Source organism: Cherax quadricarinatus, chromosome 28 (assembly GCF_038502225.1).
Source record: "Cherax quadricarinatus isolate ZL_2023a chromosome 28, ASM3850222v1, whole genome shotgun sequence".
In the NCBI taxonomy this organism is placed as follows: domain Eukaryota; kingdom Metazoa; phylum Arthropoda; class Malacostraca; order Decapoda; family Parastacidae; genus Cherax; species Cherax quadricarinatus.
The window spans coordinates 2,554,643-2,576,477 of record NC_091319.1 but is presented as its reverse complement, the minus strand read 5'-3'; the positions used below and the strand labels follow the sequence as shown (position 1 = coordinate 2,576,477).

Genomic DNA, 21,835 nt, shown 5'->3' with positions numbered 1-21,835 from the left:
CGTCTATTCTGCAAGTCTTGCTTTCTTGGACGTCCAGTTGACCTAGCCCCATTCTGGACAATTGTGACATTGCATCGCTGTATTTTTCAGCCTTTGGCAATATCCCAGTAACAATCGGACCTACTTTGTGGAATGGTCATTCCTACAGCACTGTCTGCCAGCTTGGACACTCAAGCTTCTTGTTTAAAGCATCAGGCAAATGTCTGTTTCCTCGACTCTTCAGAGGTCCAGAGGTACGTTTGCAACGTCGAGTACCAGCGTCCTTACTCGCTCCTGAAAAGGTACGCTGCCAGGAATTAGGAATCCGGGTGCTTCCCTGAATTTTCACCGACCCTCCAGTGATCTACCAGAGAAAATATGCAGCACAGAGAACCAGCATGCTTCCTCGCTCCTCCAGAGGTACATTTGCAACATCAAGAACCATCGTGCTTCCCTGCACCCTCCAGAGAGACATTTCAGTTGATGACAAACATGAGTGAGACGATACAATCTTGCCACAAGTATGAGATATATTCCGACACAAAGTAGCGGTGGTAAAGGGCCATTTCTTCTTGTTTAGCATACAGTATTTCTGGAGAATATTTCCCATCGCAGTCTCACAGCGGAGTTAAAAATTATCACACGACTAAAGCGATGCTAGCGCATGTTCACCTAGAGAAAAAATCATATTCAGAATTAACTCTTGTAGATAAAACAGTTCACAATTAACCTACAAATTGCTAGACGACGTCTTGGTTTGTCCTGGTTGATTAACAAGTCACTCTCAAAACGTTGAGCTTCATTTCTAGCTTGTGGCTTCTTGTCGAAGGACTTTCTAATTCCTCCATCAGGAAGACAATCGGTCCTACTGACGGTGTTGTCCTGTTCAGGTCTTTCCAAAAAGGCAACCTTTTATTCTCATGCAAGTCTTGCTATATCTTATCAAACAGAAAATTTGGCAGAAATTGGAAATGAGGCAACTAATGAAGCCTAGTCATAATATACTAACTTTTGAAGTTAGCATATTATGAACTAGTTTCCTCTGTATGCGCTCACTTGCTCGCTTTCCTTTATGGGCCAAAAGAAAATAATACCGGGGGTTCAACTTTCTAAATAACTTTTGCGGAGTTTAGAGTATTATAGATAGCAAATATAATAGATCAAATTTAATTTGGCATTTTTACAAACAATAATATGGGGTCCTTAAATATTTATTAATTAAAAATAAGGAACAAGAAATTATCAGGATATACCTTGGTCAAAGATATATACATAGAGAAGTTTACATCTCTGTGTACATACACTAAGAGTTCAATATTAATGACCCTTTAGTAATCTATAAGATTTAAAGCCAATGAATCATTCCTGGGTCTTATCCAAAGACCATGATACAACCTAATTAGAAATTCCAGAGCTATGTCAGTAAAGATTAATGAGTACTTTCTCAGTCCTTCGTGTTATGATGCTGAACGAATCATTAGTGACTCGATCTTTTTTGTGGAGCATTCGTTACTTCCTGGTTGTTATTACACATCTATACAGTGTCTCGTGGATATACTGACTCTGCCTACACTGATATATCTTAGTCTAATCATCTATTCTATATTAAGTGTACCACTTCGGATAATCGTACAATATTCAACACCCTGTGTTGACTACTGCCTCCTCCATCCTCCCAGTGGCTTATATATCAGAAAACCGTGAATTAACCTAAACTATTAATTACCGAACCACGGGGCACAGGTTCGGGCTCTTATGGGCAATTTGACCTAGATAATAGTGGAATGTAGGCCATATTTACTTAGAAGATTTAAATGTTTCCGTTTTATTAAGCTGGCAAAGTAATGTGATCATTGATGTCATACAATACCGAAAAATTGATGAACAAGACAAATGAGAAACTCTTGGGTATATCTTTATCACCGGAAGTAAAGATACCCGAGTGTTGCAAATGTGTCTTATTCTTCATGTGTTGCCAAGAGCTTTTCTTGGTATCACATGGCACCTCCTTGGTTCCCCTAGCGGGAAGATGGAGCAGCTGGTGCAGCTGGTGCAGCTGGACTTGAACGATCTCGTCCGGTTCACCTTGTCTGACCTAATTTACGCTTCTAAAGACGTCTTAACCTTCCTTGTTGCTTCAGTTTTTGCAAATATAATTATAATCATCTTGTCGTTAGTGTATATAATTATTTTCCTCTTAAGAAACAGTCTTGACAGGTGAGGTGTCTTAATAACAAAGAAAAACCAATAGGCCTATGAAATTGCAGATTTTCATGGCTGATGGTGCATCTTATCTATCGTCTGATGGTGCATCTCATCTATCGTCTGGTGGTGCATCTCATCTATCGTCTGGTGGTGCATCTCATCTATCGTGTGGTGGTGCATCTCATCTATCGTGTGGTGGTGCATCTCATCTATCGTGTGGTGGTGCATCTCATCTATCGTGTGGTGGTGCATCTCATCTATCGTGTGGTGGTGCATCTCATCTATCGTGTGGTGGTGCATCTCATCTATCGTCCTCTTCATTATCAAGTTAACCCATTAATCAGTTCTTCGTTTCTCACTGTTAAACTCCCGAGTGAGAAACATTTCACCTTAGTTCACTCCCATCCTCTGGACAATCCTATTTAATATATATCCACTACAACGGTATATGCTATTCATTATACAGGTGAATGTGTGAAAGCGATTAACAGCAAGAAAGCCACGAGAGAAGTTAGGTAGCAGCTCCAGGCCTTTCGCGTTGTCCCCAGCACTTCGTCAGGAGCTTGCAATATGATTCCACAGTATACCTTTCCAATAGTTCCCATGATTTTCTTACGTCTTTAATGTAAACTCATATTGTGTTTGCCTGTATACCATGTACATGTACTTGTAGTAAATAAATGTATTATTATTATTATTATCTAAAGGGTATGAAATTCCAGTGGTGTAACCAAAGGTGCCGGGTTCAATCCTGGGCGAGGTGAGGCGCATATCTAAATCTCCAAAAACTTGTTGCCAATGTTCATCTGGGAAAATGATTTTCGGAACTTTAATGAAAATAAGCCACACGGCTTATTAACCTCGGTGGGTTAATAACCCGAATACAGTTTTTGTTCTCCTGTGAACTAAATGAAGTCTGGAATAGGAGATATGCTGTTGGGTGGCAGATATTACCTGGAGTATACCTGGAGGGGGGGTTCGGGGGTCAACGCCCCCGCGGTCCGGTCCGTATTGCTCTCAGGTATCAAGCTTGGACGTTACCTCGTTAACAGCAAACCTCTGTTATAGAGCTTTCGTTCATGGGTTGGGGGGGGGGATATAAACGTCTTTACTGAAAACATTTCGATCCTCTAACCTTGATCCCCTGTAGTTGGAATTATCAAGGTCCGAAGACCCAGACGTCGTCAGTAAAGTTATCTAAAGTGAAAGTATTCGTTATCTCCCTAAAGTTGTCGACACAGTCGTTAGTTCTACTGCACTTTCGATCCGTGTAGAGATTTATTAATTCATAAAGCTCTGCCCCGAGCGAAACATCGTCTACAACGGTTTGCTCTTCAGCGTCTGTCGCTCTGCCGGGTCGTACACTGAGCACGTTTCATGACGTAGAAGACTGGTGGGCAACGTTGGGAAGCATTTTTATTTTCAGAGGTGAAATACTCACCAGGAACTTTTTCAGTCTAATGACGAAACCTCTGGCGAGCGAAACGTTGTGTTGGGGAAGCTTCTGGTGAGCGAAACATTGGAGGAACTGATTTTGGGTGCTGTGAGTGCTATATACCGTGTGTTGTTCATGTATGGAGAAACTGTGTGAGGACCTGGACAGGTCATTATACCTGACCAGGTATAACTACCTGGAGGAGAGAGATCGCCTAATCATCTGTGTGTGTGTGTGTGTGTGTGTGTGTGTGTGTGTGTGTGTGTGTGTGTGTGTACGTGTGTACTATCTGCGTGTTAGTTACCGGTTGTCAGAGGCACTTGTCGAAAGACACTTAGCTTGTGTTGTACGCGCGCATCGATGGATGTTAAAAATATATCTTTACGTCTCACAAATGTCGTTCTGTTAGTGATTGTCTCTTCGACATCACTCATAGCATTTAGTCAGATCTAAGACAATGTTCGCGATGGTCTTAGACACGAACATTCCTTCAGATAAACTACACTCGTTTTTTCCCCTGCCTCTCGTTGACCATTTTCGTCCAAAACATTAAAACATAACGACCTCATTTAATATTTTAATGGATGGTGGCAACATCCTTACCATCGGGCAAGTGGAACAATGAACACACATGATGAATGACTCCCAGTATTCCCGGTATTCCAGTGTTCCAATATTCCAGAATACTGTCTAATTCCCCCGTGGGAACATTACGCCGACCCTCCATTTACGTGTTTTTGTTGGAAATCCTGAGGTGATCCCCTCCATCCCTGCTCTACACTGGATGAAACTACGTTGACAGTGTAATATTTTCGTTGGAAACTGAATGCATTAACTAGAAGAGTGCATTAACTAGGATGTTGAAAACATTAGTTTGTTAGGTTTAGAGAATCTGTGGTGCCTGGGTTGTTGTGGCTGCGACTCTAACAGCAAGCATATTCTAATCTATTTAATAGGAATTAGGGTAAATTCTCAGTCTATATGCAGTGAGAGATACACACACCTCTCGGTGTATATAGACTGAGAGATGTATATACACCTGGTACTGGACACAACGGGGTATATACCATGGAGGTACAAGTGTAGTCAGTAGCAAGATCCTCAAAACGTGAGCTTAAAAATGATGGTATTTAAAATTTCTGTTGTGTTATAATTAATGCAAATCAGTTTAAACGATAATTGCAACTTCCTTGAAGCCTTTTTATGCACTTCTCCGAGGCTATGGGTCCCACAATTTACACCAGAGGTGGACCCCTATATATATATAGGTATGTCTATATATATATATATATATATATATATATATATATATATTTATATATATATATATATATATCTATATATATATATATGTCGTGCCGAATAGGCAGAACTTGCGATCTTGGCTTAAATAGCAACGCTCATCTTGCCATATAGGACAAGTGAAAATTTGTGTATGCAATAATTTCGCCAAAATCATTCTGAAACTAACGAAAAAAATATATTTCACTGTGTTTGTTTAGTATTAAATTACTGTAAACAAATCTAAAATATATTTAGTTGAGTTAGGCTAAAATAAATTGTTCTTGTTATAATAAGGTTAGGTAAGTTTTCTAAGATTCTTTTGGTGCAAAATTAAAATTTTTTACATTAACATTAATGAAAAAAATATATCTTTAAACGTATAAGAGAAAATTTTAGAAAGGACTTAATTTTAAATGAGTTCTTGCTAATTGACCAGTTTTACATATTCGGCACGACGTATATATATATATATATATATATATATATATATATATATATATATATATATATATATATATATATATATATATATATATATATATATAGTATCGTTTTTTTCCTTTAGGACGTCGAAAACAACACGTTCTTCACTTGCAATTTCAGGAATGGTTGCCTTTCCTGTGCAAATTGCAAGACTGTTGCTGCTGCCTCAGTGTAAGTAATGAGATGCAGGCAGCGTGCAGACCTACCTCTCAGGGGTGTGACCTCTCAGGGGTGTGACCTCTCAGGGGTGTGACCTCTCAGGGGTGTGACCTCTCAGGGGTGTGACCTCTCACGGGGGGGGACCTCTCACGGGGGGGTGACCTCTCAGGGGGGTGACCTCTCACGGGGAGTGACCTCTCAGGTGTTTAACCTCTCAGGGGTGTGATCTCTCAGGGGTGTGACCTCTCTGGGGTGACCTCTCTGGGGTGACCTCTCTGAGGTTGACCTCTCAGGGGTGTGACCTCTCAGGGGTGTGACCTCTCAGGGGTGTGACCTCTCAAGGGGTGGCCTCTCAGGTGTGTGACCTCTCAGAGGTGTGACCTCTCAGGGGTGTGACCTCTCAGGGGTGTGACCTCTCAGGGGTGTGACCTCTCAGAGGTGTGACCTCTCAGAGGTGTGACCTCTCAGAGGTGTGACCTCTCAGAGGTGTGACCTCTCAGAGGTGTGACCTCTGAGGTGTGACCTCTCAGAAGTCTCTGTATCACCAGTTTATACACAAGGGAGACGCATCAATGTACTGTTACTGGGCTAATGCAAAGGCATTCTCGAGGGAGTTCTAAATCCGTAGGGGTCATAGAGCGCCTGGGGAGCAGAAGGTAATGAAGTTTGATCCATGGAAATGGAGGTAGCCTCAACTCCTTTGATCAAGAGCCCCTCACTAGTCATCAAGGCTGAGAGTTATTACTAGAGAGATTACTTAGTATGGTGATTAATAACTGGTGAAGTTATTAATGTCATCTATATTGAACCAGCGTCTACACGGCCACCACGCCCCTTCCCACGCCCACAGAGAGCAACCACGCCCTACTTCACACACGCACACATAGAGCACCCACGCCTTCTCTTACTCAACGTCCACAGAGAACACCCACGCCCTCTCTTCCCCCACCACGGAGAACACCCACGCCCTCACTTCCCACGCCCACAGAGAGCACCCACGGACGGGAAAAGATGAATCACTTCCTTTACATCTCTACTTTCATGTCAGGGATGATGGCGAATGACGGAGTATATGCCTTACACATTATTATTATTATTATTATTATTATTATTATTATTATTATTATTATTATTATTATTATTATTATTATTATTATTATTATATTCATCAGATAGAGATAAACCCGTAGATGTCACACAGCTTCTGGAGAATGAAACGTGAACAGGCTTTGATCCGAGGAAGGGGAGGGGTGACTCAAATTCCTTGAATCAAGAGCCCATAACCAGCCTTAGGGCACCAAACCTGAAGGGTTATTCACATCTTACAGAAATCTCCATAACTGTGTGTGTGTACTCACCTATTTGTGGTTGCAGGGTCGAGTCACAGCTCCAGGCCCCCCTCTTTGTGTATGTGTTGAGGCTTAATCAAGTAACGCATCAATGATGGTTTAGGATGAGTTGAAGATCCTCAGTGTATCTGGTCCAGTTGTCTCAGTGTACCTTGTCCAGTTGTCTCAGTGTACCTGGTCCAGTTGTCTCAGTGTACCTGGTCCAGTTGTCTCAGTGTACCTGGTCCAGTTGTCTCAGTGTAGCTGGTCCAGTTGTCTCAGTGTACCTTGTCCAGTTGTCTCAGTGTACCTTGTCCAGTTGTCTCAGTGTACCTGGTCAAGTTGTCTCAGTGTACCTTGTCCAGTTGTCTCAGTGTACCTGGTCCAGTTGTCTCAGTGTACCTGGTCCAGTTGTCTCAGTGTAGCTGGTCCAGTTGTCTCAGTGTACCTTGTCCAGTTGTCTCAGTGTACCTGGTCCAGTTGTCTCAGTGTACCTGGTCAAGTTGTCTCAGTGTACCTTGTCCAGTTGTCTCAGTGTACCTGGTCCAGTTGTCTCAGTGTACCTGGTCAAGTTGTCTCAGTGTACCTGGTCCAGTTGTCTCAATGTACCTGGTCCAGTTGTCTCAGTGTACCTTGTCCAGTTGTCTCAGTGTACCTGGTCCAGTTGTCTCAGTGTACCTGGTCAAGTTGTCTCAGTGTACCTGGTCCAGTTGTCTCAGTGTACCTGGTCCAGTTGTCTCAGTGTACCTGGTCCAGTTGTCTCAATGTACCTGGTCCAGTTGTCTCAGTGTACCTGGTCCAGTTGTCTCAGTGTACCTGGTCCAGTTGTCTCAGTGTACCTGGTCCAGTTGTCTCAGTGTACCTGGTCCAGTTGTCTCAGTGTACCTGGTCCAGTTGTCTCGGTGTACCTGGTCCAGTTTTTTGTCTGAGTGTACCTGGTCCAGTTGTCTCAGTGTACCTGGTCCAGTTGTCTCAGTGTACCTGGTCCAGTTTTTTGTCTGAGTGTGCCTGGTCCAGCTGTCTCAGTGTACCTGGTCCAGTTGTCTCAGTGTACCTGGTCCAGTTTTATGTCTCGGTGTACCTGGTCCAGTTGTCTCAGTGTACCTGGTCCAGTTTTTGTCTCAGTGTACCTGGTCCAGTTGTCTCAGTGTACTTGGTCCAGTTGTCTCAGTGTACTTGGTCCAATTGTCTCAGTGTACTTGGTCCAGTTGTCTCAGTGTACTTGGTCCAGTTGTCTCAGTGTACCTGGTCCAGTTGTTTCAGTGTACCTGGTCCAGTTGTCTCAGTGTACCTGGTCCGGTTGTCTCGGTGTACTTTGTCTGGGCCGAAGAAATGGCCGATTCCCCCGACAGTGAATGGCCTTATTTAACACAAATATCGGTCAGCAACATATGTACGAAACCTGAATTGTTCTATACACATATAACCCCCTCAATCGCTAGCGCACTCAGCTCACACACTGAAGTCCGGGGGTCGAATCCCCCGGTATGGCTGGAAAACATTAGAACGTGTTTCCATAAGAGGTCACCTACTGTCCCTGTTCACCCATCAGTAAAATGGGTACCTAAGTGTTAGTCGACTGGTGTGGGTCGCATCCCGGGATAAAATTGACCTAATTTGCTCGAAATGCTCTGCATAACAAGGGTTATTCTATATAGTAGTATGTCACTGATGTCAGCTATGGTCTGTATACCTCGTACATATTCTTGTAGAAATTAAGATATTATTATTATTATTATTATTATTATTATTATTATTATTATTATTATAGGTTAAAGAATCCCCATGACGACGTTTGAGTCCGACTTGTACCATTGACAAGTTACACTAACACACGGTGTTGTTGATTCAGTGCAATGGTTAGTTTGGCTTATCCTCTGAAGAGGACACCTGTTTTAGAGCATGATCTAGCCCTCTGAATTTTTTTTATATATTTGTTAGGTTAGGTTTGATTCTATGTATATATTCTATGTATTTATGTATTGGTATATCTACGTTCGCTGTTGGTATCCCCACTTACTCTACTGATATCCCCACGTACACTGCATCCCTACGCACACTGTTGGTATCCCCACACACACTGTTGGTATCCTCACACACACTGTTGGTATCCTCACACACACTGTTGGTATCCCCACACACACTGATGGTATCCCCACACACACACTGTTGGTATCCCCACACACTCACTGTTGGTATCCCCACACACACACTGTTGGTATCCCCACACACACACACTGTTGGTATCCCCACACACACACACTGTTGGTATCCCCACACACACACTGTTGGTATCCCCACACACACACACTGTTGGTATCCTCACACACACACACACTGTTGATATCCCCCCACACACACACTGTTGGTATCCCCCCACATACACACTGTTGGTATCCCCACATACACACACTGTTGGTATCCCCACACATACACTGTTGGTATCCTCACACACACTGTTGGTATCCCCACACACACTGTTGGTATCCCCACACACACACTGATGGTATCCCCACACACACACACTGTTGGTATCCCCACACACACAGTTGGTATGCCCACACACACTGTTGGTATCCCCACACACACACACACTGTTGGTATCCCCACACACACACACTGTTGGTATCCCCACACACACACTGTTGGTATCCCCACACACACACACACACACACTGTTGGTATCCCCACACACACACACACACACTGTTGGTATCCCCACACACACACACACTGTTGGCATCCCCACACACACACACTGTTGGTATCCCCACACACACACACTGTTGGTATCCCCACACACACACACCCACTGTTGGTATCCCCCCCACACACACACACTGTTTGTATCCCCACACACACACACTGTTGGTATCCCCCACACACGCACTGTTGGTATCCCCACACACACGCTGTTGATATCCCCACACACACACACTGTTGGTATTCCCACACACACACACTGTTGGTATCCCCACACACATTGTTGGTATCCCCACACACACACTGTTGGTATCCCCACACACACACACTGTTGATATCCCCACACACACTGTTGCTATTCCCACACAAACACTGTTGGTATCCCCACACACACACTCACTGTTGGCATCCCCACACACACACACACTGTTGGTATCCCAACACATACACTGTTGGTATCCCCACACACACTGTTGGTATCCTCACACACACTGTTGGCATCCCCACACACACACTGTTGGTATCCCCACACACACACTGTTGGTATCCCCACACACACACTGTTGGTATCCCCACACACACACACACACTGTTGGTATCCCCCCCACACACACACACACACACACATACACACACACACACATACACACACACACACACACACACACACACAAGACTAGTCCCAGAGCTAAGAGGTATGTCCTACGAGGAGAGGTTAAGGGAAATCAACCTGACGACACTGGAGGACAGGAGAGATAGGGGGGACATGATAACGACATACAAAATACTGAGAGGAATTGACAAGGTGGACAAAGACAGGATGTTCCAGAGATTGGACACAGTAACAAGGGGACACAGTTGGAAGCTGAAGACACAGATGAATCACAGGGATGTTAGGAAGTATTTCTTCAGCCACAGAGTAGTCAGTAAGTGGAATAGTTTGGGAAGCGATGTAGTGGAGGCAGGATCCATACATAGCTTTAAGCAGAGGTATGATAAAGCTCACGGCTCAGGGAGAGTGACCTAGTAGCGATCAGTGAAGAGGCGGGGCCAGGAGCTTGGACTCGACCCCCGCAACCTCAACTAGGTGAGTACAACTAGGTGAGTACTGTTGGTATCCCCAGACACACACACACACACACTGTTGGTATCCCCACACACACACGCTGTTGGTATCCCCACACACACACACTGTTGGTATTCCCACACACACACACTGTTGGTATCCCCACACACACTGTTGGTATCCCCACACACACACTGTTGGTATCCCCACACACACTGTTGAACTCTCATGATCAACTGTTTGTTGAGTCAGGAAGATTTCCGTCTCTGGGTAAGCGAGATCATTTAGGCTTCTTGTGTTGTTCAGGAGTATTTCCAGCGCCGCTGCTGTTGCTTTTAATTTATTATGCTAAGGCTGCTTTATCTGTCCTGGCGGGAAGAAATGTAATTTGCCAGACATAAAGGAATAATGAAAAAGGAAGTTTGTCGAGAGTGGGTGGAAGAGGCAGTGTTGTGGGATTAATTTACTTACAGCGGCAGCCTTTATGTGGTAACAAAACACCTGGATGTAAGGTCCTTGTGGTGGTGGTGGTGGCGGTGGTGGTGGTGGCGGTGGTGGCGGTGGTGGTGGTGGCGGTGGTGGCGGTGGTGGCGGTTGTAGGGTACTTGGTGTTGTCTGAGGGTGGCAGAGTGGATGCTTCCACACTGGGTGACAATACTAGTGATGACAGTGCCAACAGGGCCACCACCACCACCACCACCACTAGTACTACTACTACTACCAACCCTGCTACCACTATCACCAACACCACCACCAACCAAACCACAGAAACAACAACACCACAACCACTACCACCAACTCCATCGACAACCTTAACACCACCACCCCCATCAACAACAACAATATCAACCCCACCACCACCTCCATCTACAACAACAGCCCTACCACCATCACTACCAACAACAACACCAACAACAACACCATTATCCAATAGCAACAGTAACAAACTCGGTAAAATTGAATTAGGTCATCGTATTTCAAAATGCGAGAGTAACTTAGGTAGTGTGTGTGTGTGTGTGTGTGTGTGTGTGTGTGTGTGTGTGTGTGTGTGTGTGTGTGTGTGTGTGTGTGTGTGTGTGTGTGTGTAATTACCTAATTTCGGTTAGTGGAAGACTAAGTTACATTATCATACATAATTATTAATAAAATTGGTTGTATCACTTACCTCGGCCTGGCAGAGCTCAGGACTGGCTTCACAGACTTCCAAAACATTCTTTTGTGACCAAGATGTCTGTGACTTGTACCTTTGTTTAGTATATATTTATGTAGTCCTGGCCTCACAGGCAGTGTATACTTGTGTCAGTGTGTGAGAGGTGTTAGACCTTCTTGGTTGACAGAAGAATCAGTGAGAGACGTCGGGATGGCAGTGAGAAGAATCAGTGAGAGACGTCAGGATGGCAGTGAGAGGAATCAGTGAGAGACGTCAGGATGGCAATGAGAGGAATCAGTGAGAGACGTCAGGATGGCAGTGAGAGGAATCAGTGAGAGACGTCAGGATGGCAGTGAGAGGAATCAGTGAGAGACGTCAGGATGGCAGTGAGAGGAATCAGTGAGAGACGTCAGGATGGCAGTGAGAGGTGTCAGTGAGAGACGTCAGGATGGCAGTGAGAGGTGTCAGTGAGAGACGTCAGGATGGCAGTGAGAGGTGTCAGTGAGAGACGTCAGGATGGCAATGAGAGGAATCAGTGAGAGATGTCAGGATGGCAGTGAGAGGTGTCAGTGAGAGACGTCATGTTAAGGGTTATTGATTGACATCAGTGGCTTATTTGCATATTTGTGATTTACACCAATTCAACAAAAAATTTCTATTTCGTTTTTTACTTTAAAATATTTTGGCAGAGTTTGCCAAAATACCTTCATGATGAAACAATGGGGGAATTATTGTCTAATCCTCGTGTGTTAGAGTAAAGCCACTCAGCCATGTAAGGTATTGACAAGCTCGTATGAGTGAGAGTACTTAGTTTCACCCGAAGCACGCAAGTGTTTGCACCTGGCACCTTACGCATGCAACCCAGAAAGTTAGTGATGATCACACACGATATATACACAGAGAGGTGCATGTCTTTCCGTGTATATACTGTGGCGAACGCTAAATATGTTAGCATTTAGTCAGCGTTCACCACGCAACTTCTTGCACTCCCTCTGTACCAGTCAACTTGCTAGTTGTGGCAATTCTCTCGTCGGGGTCTGCCAGGTTTATACGTCAAACAATTTGGTGAGAGGTTGACTTCAGCCGAATTAATGTTATACTTACACCTCTGATTTTAACCAGTTTCTCACTAGCAGGCTGAGTAAATATACCGGTCTCTCTCCTTTGATTTATAATAGCAGGAAATGAACTCCTTGTCCTCTCATTCTTCCTCTGATTTATATTTATTATAGCTCTGATTTATATGGTATCTGCCTACGTTGCTGCTCTTTTGCGCATTGTACATATCATAAGAAATGGTCTTGGTATTTGCCTTTGTTCTCTTGGTTTGTTCTTTGACTTACTGCCAGGTACAACAAACCTTTCAGTTGTACTACTGAGAGATATAACTTAATCACTGTGAGAGTGTTTAAAATATTTTTGGCTGGTTGTGGCATGCAAAGAGTATGTAACCTTTATTCAGCACATGTACACACCCTCATTAAAGGGCTACCTCCCCAACCAGTGAACCAGGTGCTAAGGATCAGACGATGGGGCTCCATCGTCGGATCAGTATCTAGGTTCAGCTAATGAGAATGTGGATCTGGCAATTGTGGAGGTGACATGGTTACCACTCACGTTTTCACTCTTATCATTTCCATTCAAGAGCTGGTTGAAGCATGGTGGTCTGCATTCTATAGGCTCCAATTCTGCCTTGATTACCGTGGCATGCACTAATACCTATTGCTGTACATAGTGTATATAGTGCATATACTTCTGTTTATACTTGGTGAAGGATAATATAAGTCAAAGTTTTCAGCTGTGTTTATTTTGCTCCATTTACACCCAGGATAACAGGCCTTTTTGTTCCTGGGTTGTAATTCTTGTAGTGAACAGGTCACAAGGAAACTTAATGACCCTCGTATAGTCGATAGTTCGCAAACTCGATCAACCAGCCAATGGACAAATATTCCTGGATATAATCCTGTCCATAGAAACCCATAGAGGATACGTCTTGTGTCTTTTCCATATGAATTAAGTGAGGAAAATTTCAGAAATTGTGAAATTTCTGTACCACGCCTTTATATTTTGCATTTAAAAGATACATTTTTTTTACAATTTTTTTCTTAATTTCTTTTTCATTTGATATAATCGTTAGTTTACATTATTTTAATGATTAGTTTTTTACACTCGTTAGATTTTCTTAAAATAATCTTCTCAAACAGCTAACTCAACCTATTAACTAATTTTAGTGAAAAAAATCTTACCGTAATCTTTTTATATAGTTTTTTTTAGCATTTCAGGAAGAGAAATCGTCCTTTTCTCTTCTGCTTCCAAAATATTGACTTCTCTCTCTCTTTTCTTATTCCCATTACTTTTCATTTTATCATATATATCTTAAATTTTCCAGTGAGAGCTGTTTACTATTCCCTCACAGTTCACTTGTTATTAAATTCCAGAATCCATTATGTTATAAGTGTCTTTATGTTGGGTTACAGTTACCTGCTGCCATGTGAATGATGGCAAGCGTCCGTAGGCTGACCGTAGCTAAGGCTGTTACTGCTATTGCTGTACTTGTTACATCCTTGTTATGTTGCTACCGTTACTGTTAATATTACCGTTCGTGTTGCTGCTGCTGCTGTTGCCATTCCTACTGTTGCTACTGCATCTGCTGTTACTGGTACCAATGGTACTGCTACGACTCCTATTGCTGTTGCTGTTACTACTACCGCTACTACTACTCATACTACGACTACTACTACTATTACCACTTTGGTCTAGCATGCTGCGGATGATCCGGTTTATCTGAGTGGTCACAACCACTCAGAACGTAACCTGTGTCTGTGACCTACCTCAGACAAAATCAATTTGATCTCCTGGTATGATGCAAACATTATTCTGTCCGTGTTTGGAGAGAGGAAGCTGAAAGCTATCGAAAGTCTATGAAGCAAACAAGCAATTAGGCAAACAAACAACACGTAGAATTGTTGCCCTACGCTCGAGGTAGACAAAGAGAATAAAGTCGAACAAATCAACATTCGTCAATTTATTTTTCTTTTCGTCGAGAGGATCAGAGTAGCTCTTTCTCGGACACACACACACACACACACACACACACACACACACACACACACACACACACACACACACACACACACACACACACACACACACACACACACCAGTCTGGAACCCACACCTGGTCAAGCACGTCAAGAAGTTATCCACAACTCTGAAGACTCAGACGAGTCACAGGGACGTTAGGAAGTATTTCTTCAGTCATAGAGTTGTCAGCAAGTGGAATAGCCTAGCAAGTGAAGTAGTGGAGGCAGGAACTTTACCTCATCCATAGGGATGTAAGGAAGCGCTTAAGTCTTAAGGTGGATTCAACTTCGAATGACTTGGATGAAGTCGTGATGGAAGCGAGGTCAGTACACAGCTTCAAGAGTAGATAGGATATAGTTCTAGAGGCCAGAAATCGGTGATGACGCTTTCTGTGATCTAGAAGGCGGAGCCAGGAGCTGAGCCTCGAACCCCTACTAGCATAACTAGGTGAATACAGAAAGGTCAGAGTGGCAACTCCCGTCATCAACGAAAATAATCTTTATCACTAATTATTATTAATAATTGCTTCATTTGAAAGGTTAATCTGTGCATTCCGTCAGCAAGGTAATTACCCACGTCAGCATCGTCAGATTACATTAGTCTTTTAGCCCTGACTACTGAACAAATCCAATTTCCAAATGCTGAGTTACTTTTTACATCAGTAACGCAATTACATTAACATAAATTCGTTACATTTTCACACATATATATTTTAGCACCAGCGCCAGAGGATTATATTGTAAGTCACTGTACACCATCGATGTTTCATTCCTGAGTTGTCCTTATAATTAAAATTATTTTTATTTGGCTATCGTTGCGACAAATTAATATATTTTTTTTGAGCTGGGGGGGGAGAGGGGAAGAGATGCAATCTCTAACTGATTTTTAGCAATTTGGAAATTTTTTGATGTGTAAATCCTTAGGTATATGTAATGTTACCTATTTTATTAATATCTATAGTGCATTTTTTCTAGGGGGGAGGGGTTAAGTGGAGGTCTAGTTTCTGGGCCTGCTACTAACCTTGTCTTTAGAAGGTTGAGATCCAGCTTCTGGGACTGATAGAGATACACACGTCATCCAGTCTGGAAGATAGACTGGATGGGCAGTTAATAATATTTACTTTTCATGAAATATCCAGAGATAGGAGGGAGGGGATAACAGGGAACAGAGGCTGTGGAGGGCCGGAGATACATTCTCTGTGGCGGCAGCGGCCAGAATACATTATTGTATAGGGTTACGGTAGTTTTAAATATTTTGAGGTAGTTCTCTTTGGCCAACATTGGAGAACAAGTTGTGTTGCGGGAACCGCTCTTGCAGAATTATTATCTTGTGTTGCAGAAGCTGCTCTCCCACCAAGAGGTAATTATCATGTGTTGGAGGAGCCGCTCTCCTCCACAAGATTATTAGTCTTTCGCTTCAGGAGATATTCTCACAAGACTGTGTTGCAGAAGCCGCTCTTCTCATCAGGGTTTGAGCGTCACGTACCCGGGTACCCGCGCTACCACTACCTGGGAGACGCTACCAGAGGCGAGCATCACCTAGTCATCAAGGGCGTGACGCTGGAAGATGATGGGGAGTACCAGTGCCAGGTGGGACCCACAGCTACTTCCCTGCCCATCTGGGCAGCTGCCAACGTCACTGTCATGGGTAAGTAGCAGTGACCACTACATAAAGCTGGAGGTTACTGACGTAACCTCCAGCTTTATGTAGTGGTCTGGACAACACTCATGAAACCCAGCATGGGACCCAGCATGGGACCCAACATGGGACCCAACATGGGACCCAGCATGGGACCCAGCATGGGACCCAGCATGGGACCCAGCATGGGACCCAATATGGGACCCAACATGGGACCCAACATGGGACCCAACATGGGACCCAACATGGGACCCAACATGGGACCCAACATGGGACCCAACATGGGACCCAACATGGGACCCAACATGGGACCCAACATGGGACCCAACATGGGACCCTGCACATATTTTCATAAATTTTAGCACTGGAAGTAAACCAGCCAGTATGTGAAGAGAAGCTTAGAGAGAGAGGCAGAGACACAGAAAGAGACACAGACACAGACACAGAAAGAGACAGAAACACAGACACAGAAAGAGACAGACGCAAAGAGACAGACACAGAAAGAGACACAGACACAGAAAGAGACAGACACAGAAAGAGACAGAAACACACACAGAAACAGACAGAAACACAGACACAGAGAGACACAGACAGCGACACAGAAAGAGACAGAGACAGACACAAAAAGAGACACAGACAGAGACAGAAACACAGACACAGAAAGAGACAGAAATACAGACACAGAGAGACAGACACAGAAAGAGACAGAGACAGCAACACAACTTAGTAATGAGATGCATTTTTGCTGAACATGAAACAAAATTCCTCAGCTCAACTAACCAAAGATTTTCGAAATATAACTCCATTTTTTGTGCTCTCCATCATGTGAACTTTATCTACTAAACTACTTAAAATACGTATACACATAAAATATATACAAAATAACATTTTTTTATTTATCATGTAAAATGTGACGACCTTCTCGAAATGATTCGTTCATCCTGAGTTCGTTTTAGATTTCAAGTTTTATGGGAAAAAATCTTTAATATTCGTTCAACGAATGTCGTACTAGGAAAAAATAAAGAAATTGGGAACACATTTGATGGGAAATCATGTCCAGACACACACACACACACACACACACACACACACACACACACACACACACACACACACACACACACACACACACGGGCATACACGCTCATACGCTCACATACTTAGATACATATATGTATACATGCATACATAATGCATCTCGGTATTACCATAACAAGGTTGTGAGGCCTGACAAGTGGAAGTATACAACACTGTGAATATATCGAGGTGCATAAGAGATTCTGAAGTAATGGAGTTTCTGGTGTGTGTGTGTGTGTGTGTGTGTGTGTGTGTGTGTGTGTGTGTGTGTGTGTGTGTGTGTGTGTGTGTGTGTGTGTGTGTGTGTGTGTGTGTGTGTGTGTGTGTGTGTGTGTATGTGGTACACTGGGGCAAGGTGGAGGAAGACAGACCTCCATATTGCGAGAAATTTGAAAAGGCGAACTGAGGGAACATTAAGGGGCTGCCTGAGAGGGAGACTTTGCGTTAAGCAAGAATTTGTGTCTTGTAGGCTGTGAAGGAGGCCTGGTAGGCTGTGAAGGAGGCCTGGTAGACTGTGAAGGAGGCCTGGTAGACTGTGAAGGAAGCCTGGTAGGCTGTGAAGGAGGCCTGGTAGGCTGTGAAGGAGGCCTGGTAGACTGTGAAGGAGGCCTGGTAGGCTGTGAAGGAGGCCTGGTAGACTGTGAAGGAGGCCTGGTAGGCTGTGAAAGAGGCCTGGTAGGCTGTGAAGGAGGCCTGGTAGACTGTAAAGTTGGTCTTAAAATTTTGTTTTGGTTATCTAGTTATCACATAATTCAGTTTTAATATAGACGCCCAAAATATTTTTTCTGTTTATATTCTCACTCTGAGATTATATATTTTTCCTTCTATAAATATAATTGCCTAATTATAGTTTGAAATTATGCATACGATAATTGCAGGCTTAATTTAGAAGGTGGTGGTGTGGCAAGTGGTGGTGTGGCAAGTGGTGATGTGGCAGTGGTGGTGTGGCAAGTGGTGGTGTGGCAGTGGTGGTGTGGCAGTGGTGGTGTGGCAAGTGGTGGTGTGGCAGTGGTGGTGTGGCAGTGGTGGTGTGGCAGTGGTGGTGTGGCAGTGGTGGTGTGGCAGTGGTGGTGTGGCAGTGGTGGTGTGGCAGTGGTGGTGTGGCAGTGGTGGTGTGGCAGATGATGGTGTGGCTCATAGATAAATGAAAATGAAATGCTTTACGGAGATGGGACAGCCTGTGAACTCTGTCCAGTGGACCAGTAAGAGATGCTAGTAACAACCAGGTACCAGTAAGAGCTGCTAGTAACACACAGGTACCAGTAAGAACTGTTAGTAACGCTCAGGTACCAGTAAGAGCTGCTAGTAACAACCAGGTACCAGTAAGAGCTGTTAGTAACACCCAGGTACCAGTAAGAGCTGTTAGTAACACCCAGGTACCAGTAACAGCTGCTAGTAACACCCAGGTACCAGTAACAGCTGCTAGTAACACCCAGGTACCAGTAAGAGCTGTTAGTAACACCCAGGTACCAGTAAGAGCTGCTAGTAACACCCAGGTACCAGTAAGAGCTGTTAGTAACACCCAGGTACCAGTAAGAGCTGTTAGTAACACCCAGGTACCAGTAAGAGCTGCTAGTAACACCCAGGTACCAGTAAGAGCTGTTAGTAACACCCAGGTACCAGTAAGAGCTGCTAGTAACACACAGGTACCAGTAAGAACTGTTAGTAACACCCAGGTACCAGGAAGAGCTGCTAGTAACAACCAGGTACCAGTAAGAGCTGCTAGTAACACCCAGGTACCAGTAAGAGCTGATAGTAACATCCAGGTACCAGTAAGAGCTGATAGTAACACCCAGGTACCAGTAAGAGCTGATAGTAACACCCAGGTACCAGTAAGAGCTGATAGTAACACCCAGGTATCAGTAAGAGCTGTTAGTAACACCCAGGTACCAGTAAGAGCTGCTAGTAACAACCAGGTACCAGTAAGAGCTGTTAGTAACACCCAGGTACCAGTAAGAGCTGCTAGTAACACCCAGGTACCAGTAAGAGCTGTTAGTAACACCCAGGTACCAGTAAGAGCTGTTAGTAACATCCAGGTACCAGTAAGAGCTGCTAGTAACACCCAGGTACCAGTAAGAGCTGTTAGTAACACCCAGGTACCAGTAAGAGCTGCTAGTAACACACAGGTACCAGTAAGAACTGTTAGTAACACCCAGGTACCAGTAAGAGCTGCTAGTAACAACCAGGTACCAGTAAGAGCTGCTAGTAACACCTAGGTACCAGTAAGAGCTGATAGTAACACCCAGGTATCAGTAAGAGCTGTTAGTAACACCCAGGTACCAGTAAGAGCTGTTAGTAACACCCAGGTACCAGTAAGAGTTGTTAGTAACACCCAGGTACCAGTAAGAGCTGTTAGTAACACCCAGGTGCCAGTAAGAGCTGTTAGTAACACCCAGGTACCAGTAAGAGCTGTTAGTAACACCCAGGTGCCAGTAAGAGCTGTTAGTAACACCCAGGTGCCAGTAAGAGCTGTTAGTAACACCCAGGTGCCAGTAAGAGCTGCTAGTAACAATCAGGTACCAGTAAGAGCTGCTAGTAACAACCAGGTACCAGTAAGAGCTGCTAGTAACAACCAGGTGCCAGTAAGAGCTGTTAGTAACACCCAGGTACCAGTAAGAGGTGTTAGCAACACCCAGGTACCAGTAAGAGCTGCTAGTAACAACCAGGTGCCAGTAAGAGCTGTTAGTAACACCCAGGTGCCAGTAAGAGCTGTTAGTAACACCCAGGTGCCAGTAAGAGCTGTTAGTAACACCCAGGTACCAGTAAGAGCTGCTAGTAACAACCAGGTACCAGTAAGAGTTGATAGTAACACCCAGGTATCAGTAAGAGCTGTTAGTAACACCCAGGTACCAGTAAGAGCTGCTAGTAACAACCAGGTACCAGTAAGAGCTGCTAGTAACACCTAGGTACCAGTAAGAGCTGATAGTAACACCCAGGTATCAGTAAGAGCTGTTAGTAACACCCAGGTACCAGTAAGAGCTGTTAGTAACACCCAGGTACCAGTAAGAGTTGTTAGTAACACCCAGGTACCAGTAAGAGCTGTTAGTAACACCCAGGTGCCAGTAAGAGCTGTTAGTAACACCCAGGTACCAGTAAGAGCTGTTAGTAACACCCAGGTGCCAGTAAGAGCTGTTAGTAACACCCAGGTGCCAGTAAGAGCTGTTAGTAACACCCAGGTGCCAGTAAGAGCTGCTAGTAACAATCAGGTACCAGTAAGAGCTGCTAGTAACAACCAGGTACCAGTAAGAGCTGCTAGTAACAACCAGGTGCCAGTAAGAGCTGTTAGTAACACCCAGGTACCAGTAAGAGGTGTTAGCAACACCCAGGTACCAGTAAGAGCTGCTAGTAACAACCAGGTGCCAGTAAGAGCTGTTAGTAACACCCAGGTACCGGTAAGAGCTGTTAGTAACACCCAGGTGCCAGTAAGAGCTGTTAGTAACACCCAGGTGCCAGTAAGAGCTGTTAGTAACACCCAGGTGCCAGTAAGAGCTGCTAGTAACACCCAGGTGCCAGTAAGAGCTGTTAGTAACACCCAGGCACCAGTAAGAGCTGTTAGTAACACCCAGGTACCAGTAAGAGCTGATAGTAACACCCAGGTACCAGTAAGAGCTGCTAGTAACAACCAGGTACCAGTAAGAGCTGCTAGTAACACCCAGGCACCAGTAAGAGCTGTTAGTAACACCCAGGTACCAGTAAGAGCTGCTAGTAACACCCAGGTGCCAGTAAGAGCTGTTAGTAACTCCCAGGTACCAGTAAGAGCTGCTAGTAACAACCAGGTACCAGTAAGAGCTGTTAGTAACACCCAGGTACCAGTAAGAGCTGATAGTAACACCCAGGTACCAGTAAGAGCTGCTAGTAACAACCAGGTGCCAGTAAGAGCTGCTAGTAACACCCAGGTACCCAGTTATAATCAGGTTAGTAGTAGCAGCAGGTGTCAGGAGAGAATCAGTCTAGTTACCTAGCACACGATTCTTAAGCTATGTTTACAATTAAGGCTCATAAGATAAGATTTTCTTCGGATTTTTAACCCCGGAGGGTTAGTCACTCAGGATAACCCAAGAAAGTCAGTGCGTCATCAAGGACTGTCTTATTTCCATTGTGGTCCTCAATCTTGTCCCCCCAGGATGCCACCCACACCAGTCGACTAACACCCAGGTACCTACTTGCTAGGTGACCAGGACAATAAGTGTAAGGAAACGTGTCGAAATGTTTCCACCCCGCCGGGAATCGAACCCGAGCCCTCA

The 21,835-nt window shown here is 44.2% G+C and overlaps 1 protein-coding gene across 2 annotated transcripts in view; it reads left to right on the top strand.

Annotated features, from left to right (window-relative positions):
- LOC138853311 (kin of IRRE-like protein 2) overlaps nt 1-21,835 on the top strand; it is a 217,184-nt gene that overhangs the window by 182,760 nt on the left and 12,589 nt on the right. For both annotated transcript variants that reach the window (XM_070089314.1, XM_070089315.1), the window contains one exon: nt 16,344-16,523. In XM_070089314.1, coding sequence (XP_069945415.1) covers nt 16,344-16,523 — 180 coding nt within the window. The remainder of the gene's footprint in view (nt 1-16,343; nt 16,524-21,835) is intronic.